The sequence below is a fragment of the Alosa pseudoharengus genome, unplaced genomic scaffold (genome assembly GCF_046254945.1).
Source record: "Alosa pseudoharengus isolate Yale_2024_CS ecotype anadromous, Long Island Sound unplaced genomic scaffold, YU_APseudo_1.1 YU_APseudo_1.1_scf_15, whole genome shotgun sequence".
Lineage (NCBI taxonomy): Eukaryota > Metazoa > Chordata > Actinopteri > Clupeiformes > Clupeidae > Alosa > Alosa pseudoharengus.
Genome location: NW_027468620.1, coordinates 21,797,991 through 21,808,321, shown reverse-complemented (window position 1 = coordinate 21,808,321; position 10,331 = coordinate 21,797,991). Strand labels below are relative to the sequence as shown.

General features: G+C 40.3%; 1 protein-coding gene across 1 annotated transcript; it reads right to left on the bottom strand.

Moving 5' to 3' along the window:
- Positions 1-488: 488 nt before the first annotated feature.
- On the bottom strand, positions 489-3,985 carry LOC143123802 (complement C1q-like protein 2). The gene is made up of 5 exons (XM_076285084.1): positions 3,758-3,985; positions 3,497-3,527; positions 2,570-2,650; positions 2,154-2,291; positions 489-1,031 (listed from the first exon to the last, which is right to left on the bottom strand). The coding sequence occupies exons 1-5, from the start codon at positions 3,902-3,904 to the stop codon at positions 733-735; spliced, it is 696 nt and encodes a 231-aa protein (XP_076141199.1). The 5' UTR covers positions 3,905-3,985; the 3' UTR covers positions 489-732.
- Positions 3,986-10,331: the final 6,346 nt, after the last annotated feature.

Sequence of the window (10,331 nt, the reverse complement as noted above, 5' to 3'; positions counted from 1 at the left end):
TATTGGCAACTAATATCGGCCGTTTAGTATGGCTGATGCAGCAAAAAAGGCCCATATCAACCGATAGCCTGTCGATATATAGGTGCATCACTATCATGCCCTGATGAAAATCCCCTGTGGGTTGAAACTGGTCCGCGTTTTTACTATTGATATGCCCCAACTCTCAGTAAATGGGTTTTCAACTTCATCCTTGACTCGATGCGAGTGACCATCTCTATAATTCTAGTGTTTTTCATCTGGCTGAAGCCAGTATGCTGAAGGAAATATTCCACTCTGTAGTATTGTAGGCTACATTTGTCATTTAGAAAATCAGCTATATCTGGTACAGAAGGTGTTGGAGATGTAAACCTGAGTTCTAAATTAGAAGAATGACAAAATATTGACTTCATTGCAGTACATAAACATTTATTGCTGATTACATCATATGAGAAATGTTTTCAGTAGAAAATAATTTCTGATATATGCTTACACAAGCTGATTGCCACTGGGTGGTGGGGGGTTCCTCTTGGTAGCCTATTGCAGTTCATGAACCAGCCCAAAGTAAATCCAAATGTACATAGCCTAAACATGTAAGAACTAAGCTCAACATAGGAAAAAGGCTTTAAAAGCAGATGTCAGGTTTAATGACAACAAAAAATTTGGAAATGCAAAACTTTATTGGCTATAGTCTTGATTATCATGGAGACTTTCCCTCTCTTACAATAAAACATCTGCTTTCATGTATCAAACGGTCTACTGAATTGATCTGGAGTAGAGTAAAAATCCACTGAAAGTATGAATATTGGACTTCACGCTGGCTGCAACCTGGTATCCTTTGGGGAGGCGCATGTACACCTTGTCCCCCACCTCTAGCTCCAGTAGCACTGAGTTGGAGGCATAGTCCTCATTGTCACCTTTGTCCTGTGTCTCCCAAACCAGCAAAACCTCCTCATTGTTCTTCATCAGCCTGACACCGATGTCTTTTTCTGCCACCCAGCTGTAGGTGGTGAAAGTAAAGAAGTAGACTCCTCTCACTGGAGCAATAAACACACCTGTGACAGAGGAGATAAATTGGCATGACTGACCATGCAGGTGCACACAAACTAGGGCAGTGATAATGTAGTGGTTAAGAAGCTAGGCTAGCATGCAAAAGAAGTTGTGGAAGTTGTGGATTCAATTCCCTGCTTCCACTATGAGTTTTGAACATTCCAACAAAAGATCCTGCTCCGCAACAGTTCAAGGTTCTAACATTCTGTCTTGAATTCAATCAGATCTCTCTCAGAAAATGTCTAATAAGGGGAGAACTGCCACTCGGAAAACTTCTGGATTCTGAACTGGTTGCAGTTCCTCTGTGGTTCCACATGAGTGCGCTCGTCCACGAGTGCAGAATGCATGGAGGTGTATGGAGCTGTACCCCTCAAAACCCACTTTTCTTGGGATATAATTTGTTTTCAAGTAATTTGAATATTGTATTCGAAAGGGGAGGCAAAGAAAATACACTTGGTTGAGTATTATATTTTTTAAAGTCACTTAATTGTTCTAAAAAGCCTTTCAAACGTGTCAATGATGTCATTCCTTAGCACAATGCTAGCGTGTTATGGGCAACAACGACACAACCTGTAAGAAATCAAAAGGACATAAGTACTCGTTCATTCAACTTTTGACCTAACCCATGTTGAAGTTATACAAACTACAATCAAATCTGAGATTTGTCAACGACAATCAGGTGAAAGAGACACATTTAGCCGTCTAGCTCCATTGACTCCCATTCATTTTGCACTCATGGCGATCGCCCCCAGTGGAACTGTGGTGGAACTGCAACCAAAATTCGGTACAATGGGAGTGGCCAGGCTCTCCGGGCGACAATCCCGACAATCGGGCTCTGTCTCTCTCTAGGGCTCTGAACTCAATGAACCCAGATATTCTTTAGAATGTTCATTTTCCAACATTCCCGCTACTCCGGTCACCATTTCCAAATGGCCTATATATTCTTTTTTTCTGTCTGTCAAGTCAACCTCAATCATGTTCCTATACATGTTGAAATACAGTACTAATTACGCTACCTGTTTTTTGTGCCTGTTAATTATCCTATGGGTCACCCCTGTCCCTATCCTCTCCCAGCAGACTGCAATATGAATCCCCTCAATCTTAAAAACGTTCTGCAACAAATGTACCTTTGTTTGAATAGGCACCTCCAACATTAGTCAGAACGTTGCCATGTTTCAAGGTGATGTCCTTGTTAAAAGGTCCTATTACCCCATAACCACTACCATCCCATGATGAAGGCTGAAGAGCTGCAGTGAAGGCCACCTCTGAACACAAGAGCAAGTCAAGCACACATTCAGTATACAGCATGCCACATGGTTCAAAAATTAAAGTGATACCTTATTCTTGTTTAAGTGTTCCTAATCAGGTTATTTATGATCACCAATGACAATTATGAATGATTATACTAATATACTATATATTATACTATGATACTACTATTGATCATCTGATTCATTATGATCAGTATCTTTCACAGTCAATTACTTTGAAGGAAATGAGGACCTTTCCTTGTACCAGTCAAGGTAGTTGTAGTTGAATTTACCTTTGTGATCTTGTATCTTTTGCAGTTGGTGTTCACATGTTCCCAGCCGAGCAGACAGAATGTTCAGCTTATTTTGTTGATCTGTAAACAGACTATTGTTATATACTATATACTATTAATGTGTGTATGGTTTGTTCATTATCTTTGAACAAGTGTGATTATAATTGTGATTGAAGGAATGATCTATAATAGAATAGTTTAATGTTCTTTAAAACTAGCTTTATTGCCCTTTTTGGTTTTGATTATCTCTTCAATTTTGTTCTCAGTGTCAGCTGAGCCCTACTGTGCCGGGTCCGCCTCTCCTTTGCTGGTTTTGTATACTGTCTTGTGGCTTGCTCGTGTTTTTTCCTCTTTTGGTCAGCAGGTGGAGATGTTGGGTTCTGGCCAGGTGCGCTAATTGATGGCCTAATTTGAGGGTCGGTCAAATCTGTGCTCTCCTGTCCGCTGACTCTCACGCTCACTCTCACACTCTCGGCAGCGCTGGTATCACATGTCCATAATGCTGACTTACACTGCAGTTTTGCTGATTTTTGCAAATATTTAATTTAATAAATCTATTCACATTTAAAATATACGTTGGTGTGGTCTCCCCTTCATGTTGCTTCCACCCTGAGTCAAGTGGTTACAACATCAGTGATATTCGGTCTGGTCTCGATGGCCACCACTTCCTCACTCTATCTAATCTGTCTCAACAATCTGACTCTTCAGCTCCAAAGTGTGTGTGTAACCAAAGAGTGCAGTGCAGACAACATGAGCGAGTTATGAAACTAAAAAATAAACCAAAGAGAATAAATATTCAAGAATTTTTAAAAAGCTATTAATGTACACATATCCAAATTAGTTAGTTAATTAGTTAGTTAGTTAGTTAGTTTATTGGACTAAATCATTTTATAATAGGTGTAGGACATTTTAATTTTAAGTTATTACCATAAGAAGCATTGTATGCAGATAAAGTTCCCTAAAAGAAAAAGTACAGAAAATTAGAAGAGGAAACTGCATTATAGGGGAAATCACACAAGGACGACAAACAAAGACACAGTATCTTTCAAAGTAACTTTCAGAATTCAAATATGCTCTTTGACCTCTAGCACTTCAAACCTGATTCCACCAACTGTGTTAGACATGGACACTTAAATAGGCCTACAGTACCTTATATTTCACATTCCAACAAAAAGCTACGGTACTCACAGAAGTAGGGTGTGTGTGAAGTCTGTAGATTATGCATGCTTCTACCACCAGTCCACACAGTGCTAAAACCAGTATTAGAGCAAGACGTCCAAGCCTCTTCTCCAGGACTTGAACTTTCAGCAAGACATTTGAGGTTTGTTCCTTCATCAGCTGTAATGCAGGGTCTTGCAAGGTTTCCTCTGGAGGATTTTGATAGAGGTCATCTTTGGGATTTTCATATATTGCATCCATTGCTTGTTGAGTAGAGAAGGGAACAGAAGTGTGAGTTTGTTATCATATCTGTTCATCATGTTCTGGCGAATTTGAAGAAGGAAGAGATAGCAATTTTAGCATGATCATGATGCACTTGACATTTTCTAACACATTTCTGTGTACCTCAGAATACCTGATTATGTTGGATTATGTTATTATTAATGACTAGATTTGACCTTCAGTATTGGAAAAAGAAGTACAAATATAGGCGAGCACCTGCAGTCTGCGATCCGTGACCTTTTGTAATTCAACAATGGAATAGGTTTGTCAAATGCACATATCTGATGTTACACACACTTACCAAGTTTTGTGCGTGTAGGTGAAATTATATGCAAACCACAAGACTCTGTGACATAAGGGGACGTTAGTTTTCATCCACAGGAACCACCTCAAAAAAGAGGCAACATATTTAAATTAATCATATCGCCATTTCAGCATATTACAACATATCAAAAATATCTTCACCATATCACATCAGCAACATCTTGACCTCATATGTACCACATTAGACATGAATTGGATGAACTGCCTACGAGGAGTGCGTCCAAATTGATCATGTGACATCAGTGTAATTGCCATTCTTTTTGTTGCCAGTTGGTGGCGCTATGCCAAATATGGATTATGGGCATGTGAATATCATCATTACTATGGTATTCAATAACCTGTGAAATTTAAGCTATTGCAAGCAAGGCACAGTGAATTTCTGACATATTTATTGTGTATGTGGCGGGGTATTAAATTTACTAGTTTCGTCAAATTACAACATATCAAAAAAAGCTTTGCGACTTAGAATCAGGAGCATCTTGGCATCATGTATACCAACTTTGACATGAATTGGATCAACCGTCTAGGAAAAGTGTGTAAAAATTGATCAAGTCCACAACACACACAATCTCAATTATTTCACTTCCTGTGAGTGTGGCTAATGCCATGTTTATACAAAAGTTGCTTGTCTTGGGGAGTTACATACACCTACCAAATTTGGTGTGTGTATCTAAAACCATATGCCAACCACAAGTCAGAGTGACATAAGGGGGCGTTATGGAGGTCTTGGGCAACGCCTGGTGCCAAGCCTTTATCCCTGTGTATTCACTGTACCACTTGATGTGTGTGAGTTTTCCCGAGGTCGGGAAGCACCTCTTTTGGCATCACAATTCATATCTTAGTGCGCATGAAGTCCCAATTACCTCACTTCCTGTTGGGTATATACAAAAGTTGTTCATCTTGGGGAGATACACACACCTACCAAATTTGGTGTGTGTAGCTGAAATAAGCAATCCATAAGATCAGTCACCTTAAGGGGGCACTAGCGAGTCCCTGGGCCACGCCTGGGGCCAAGCTCTTGTACTGAACTGCTTTGTGTGACACCTGATGTGCTTGCAAAATTTCAAGACTTTTTGACCAGGTTAACCACCTCAAAAAAGGAAAACGCTCTGAGACAAATCTAAAATCGGAGCAATAATAATAATCCTTCCAAAAACAATAGGGCCTTGCGCCCTTTGGTGCTTGGGCCCTAAAATTACCTTTTGTTGGCATGAAACCCCCCTTTCGGTCATTTTGATTCTCAGAGTGAAACTACACCCCTTTAACACATTATATATTACTGTGGGCAGAAAGCTGCTCCAGACTAGGACATTCTTTTTCATCATCAGTGGTTGAGTAACTAAAAGAGGAAGCTGTGGAAAGCACATCATAGAGGAAAAAACAAACTTTCAGTTGGTCTGTCCCACCTCAAAACATTCGCTGATGAGTTAGCTCCAGCTCGCTGTTGATACTCACATCCTCCCTATAAATTGGAAGAAAGCTATTGGGCAATTCCATGGAAAATTTACTTTTTGTCACATCCATAACGCCAGTGAAATGCCTTGGCATTTGTATGATGTGAATGATAACATTCATTTTTTGTGCATTTTTTCTCATGTACATTCTTCAGCCAAAAATAGCAAATGCTCAAATTTCATGTAATCATTCACATCCTACCATACCATCACATTTTATTGGCGTTATGGATGTTACAAAAAACATAATTTTCCATGGAATTGCCCTATTATCATTCCCTTTTATCATTCCAGTCCCTAAAAAAAAATCTTGTCCGAAAGACAACAACAAACTAAAAGAAGAGGCTATGGAAAATAAATCAGAGAAAAAAACAAACTTCCTGTTGATGCTCTTACAGTGGTCTGTCAGCAGCAAGTGATCCTAATAATAGGACCTTCTGGTTTAGCCTTATTTACACATCTCCAGTTGGAGTCACCTATGTCACTCATGTGGATTGGTGGTTCAGCTGGCATTTTTCTACAGGGGGGATCAGCCAATCCAATAGAATAGACACATTATGCACATAATTGTATTCAAATTATGTCGTCTATGTGGATTGGGCAGCTCAATTTGTAGCGTCATGTGGCATGTAATCTGCTTGTTACTGAAAATGTGAGCGGAGGTGAGCAGATGATGGAAGTCATTTTTAAAGCTCAGTGAGTTTCAAAGTGAGTGAGTTTTTGCTTAATTAGATAGCCTAGCATTACCCATTGAAATTAATGAGGGCAATACTTTCTTCCTTTCTTCTCTTTCAATACTTTCACTTTCTCCAGTTCTATATAGGCCTACCACCATGGTAGGCACCCATCTGGTCCTAGGGTAGCAGGAGCCCATTGTAGCCACTAGGTGGAGGTCTCCCTCTTACAATAGGGCACATTGAAATATCCGTGCAAAGAAAATATGTTATGTTATTTAGTTGATATGTTACCTACACACGTGTGAGAAGCCGATAGATAGACCAGAAAGAGGAAGAAATGTTTACACTAGCTATACTATTTTTTTCTAGATGACAGGTTGGAGAAGGTTCCTTATTTTATATGGCAAGCACAGTCTATGGATATTTTTATTTAGTTTGACACACTACTAAATCCATCTCGTTGTACCTTTGACTCAGATGTGTTCATGCCAGTTTGCACTTCTGTCTTACAATATCACAAGGGTACGAGGCACCGAGCTGACATTAAAATGATGGGGAATCGTCAGTTGATTTTGATTGGTCTTACTGAGGACCACTCGTGAAACATCAGCAATGGAACACCTGAATGCAGCAGACGTGACATTTGAAACGTGTGTGCTTAGCTAAATCTCATACCCCAGTATTTGTAATTTTAGTCGTGCTGACTAGCTTACAGATAGATGATCCAAGTATGGCTGTGCGTGTTAGATTTCTCTTCCCATCCCAGCACCCGAGGGAAGCAGGCGGAGCTGTTCATTTCAGAACCGAACGCATCCTTACGAAACACCGCAAGAGAAATAAACTCTGCAGTCTTGAATGAGCGTGTTACACAGCGTATTTTGAGGACCGTCATCCTCAAGCCCTTCGTTATGAACACCGTCGATGATATCACACTTACAAAAATCCCTCTTTTGGAAGTTGTTTCCGTGGCAGGGGTAAGTCATGGGCTTTTTTTTTATTTTATTTTTTTATTTCAGTTTTGTGACCATTGAGATTTGGAAGTTCAACTTCTATTGTTTAACTGTCAAAATCGACCTCAATAGCAAGTAGAAAATATCACAGGTCCACAATGTTGGTAGCAATGTTGGCCGAGTTTGATGCAAATAATCATAACTTTTGTTGACATTAACATGTTCACATTAGTTAAAACTGTGACTCATTTTGTTATCCCTAGTTCACAAATGATTCCACTATCAAGCAAAGTCGTAATATTTGTAAAGTTAGATTGTTTACATGGGACCACAAGTCATTCAACAACAATATGATGTCCCAACTGATATGGCTTTGGAAGCAGATATTTACGCAATCAACACACTTGCCAAGTTTTTGTTACCTACATTCCTACCGTAAACTGTATGAACATGTATTAGACCAAAGCATGTGCTACATGCTGGTCTAAAACTACCTAAAGGGTATGCCAAAACCTTGCAAACAACAGTAGCACAGCAGGCACTGATGAAAGCTTGTTTGCATGCTCACTGGTGATGATGTACTGTAAGTGAAGTAGTTGACTATAGAAGTTTTGCTGTGAATGTTTTTGCTTACATTGTCATGGGGTGGTCTATCGCAGACCACAGCACTATTGTACACCTTGCATAGCCTTGCTGGCCAGGTATCATCAGAATGAATTTGAAGATGATGCCACACTTAAAAGCAGACTTTAAAACGTGGGAAATAACAAAGCAGTAACACAGCATATGGTTGTTCTACAACTCCAGGCACCTGTAGTGTGTAGCAGTTTATGTTCAATGATTAGTTTGTATTGTTGGTGTGAGATAGGTGACCATAGCTACAATAAATAACATCTGAATATAGCTGACATTAGATGTTTGGACATTTTTATTTTTGTTCAGTCACTTTTTATGAGCCACACACAGAGCTATGTGCTGCCCCTCCAATAGACACTAAGATTCCACTGGTGCTTACAGTACAGTAAGATAATCTCTGGTTTGTCTTGGCCCTCCCCTCTCTTTCCTCAGCCATTGTAAAATTATTTTAATTAACATGCTATTATACTGTATGTTGGTATTGAGTAGCCTACAGTAGGAAACATTCAATGATATCTGTAGAGTACAATATACAATATACTGACAGGATATGAGTGGCTCCTATGAAATGCCCAACATCAAAATGATTTAAATTGTTATGCACAAAAATACAGCATGCATACATTTTGTCACATGTATCACATAAACTAACTACTGTGCAGAACTGGTGCATGCTGGTATATAGACTGATGTGAGGAAATATAATGCTGAATTGTGTTTTAAGATTAAGATCTCAAAGTGTTCTACATACACACACACACACACACAGACACACACAGACACACACACACACACACACACACACACACATGCACGCACACTGTGAAGCAGCATAAAAGAGGTATGTAGTTGACGACCACACACTTTTTTACCACCTCTGCAGATCTGCCTGGTACTGCATTGCCTCTCAGAATGAATTGTTCCAGTAGCAGAGTGCAGTGCACCATTCTCCAGCATACGGCTGATCAGACTGTGTCTGGCACTTAGCTGAAGACACGAGTCATTGATCCACGTTCCTTTGTAGCTTCTTGCAGTAATACTGCCCCTCTGAGTTTCTTGGTAAACATGTATATTTTTTCTTACCAGTAACGTTGAGTCAAATGAATTCTGCGGCAGATTGGTCTTCATGGTTGCTTAACCACAGAGACTGTTGGTTTATAATGAGTCAGCAGTTTTTAATTTATGGAGTTTTTTTTTCCCCCACTTCATGAGGAATGCACCCTTTTGCAATTCTTAAATCCAAATGAGGTTGCATGAATGTGTTGCATTAACCTTATTATAGTCACCAAACCATTTTCAGATGAAAGAAAAGCTGCTTAAATCACTTAAGATGTCTGTTTGTAAGAGCCCTCTTTACAGGGGGAATCCAGGATTTCATTGGATTTTACCCCCTTATCAACTGTTTGAAAACAAAGGGCGACACGCAACAGCAATCCTATCTGTTGGTTATGTTCATGGGACTGATGCCAGAATATGAATGCACTATGTGTGTGTGTGTGTGTGTGTGTGTGTGTGTGTGTGTGTGTGTGTGTGTGTGTGTGTGTGTGTGAGATGAGGAGTGCAGGAGGGTGCCTGTGTGTGTCTGTTTGTGGCCTCCACTAACTAGGCATGTGGAGTTGAAAAGGATGGGGCAGTGGATGTCTTAAGACGCCCAGCGCTGAGTGGCCCTTCACTGGCTTAGCTGTCACTTCCAGAAGGTGCTGCCGAGCAAACAATGAAAACATGTAGTCTTGCCTCGGCGGGAAGATCAGATAGTGTCACATAGTGTTGATTTCTCTAGACTGGCGCATAGTGATGTTTCTTGTTTCAGCAATGCTTGTTGCTTTCCCTTCTCAGTGAGTTATCTGGGGTTACAATGTCTGCTAAGAATGTGTCTTTGTCGAACTTTATTGAAATAGTTTGTTTTACAAACCAGCTTTAGTCACATTAGCATACATATGTTTTATTATCATTCACATCAGGTAATCTTTCTTTTGTTTGACAGTTCACCAGGCTAAAACTCCACCCCATGTAGTGCCACTGTGGTTGTGCCCTGTGACCTTATTACTTCCTCCTGCACTTTGAATTGAACCGCCCTGCACCATCTGTCAGTGTGCTAAACACTACTTTACTGTACTGTACTCAAGGAGGGCTGGGTGTTAAGGATCCAACTGGGCCACCTGATTGGCTGAGAAAGTGATCTGGGAGGAGGGCCTTGAGGAAGTGGCTGGCTGGCCGGAAAAGATAGAGCCCTGCTGGGTTTAGGCAGGCCTGCAGAGGAGGAGGGGCAGGGAGGGAGGAG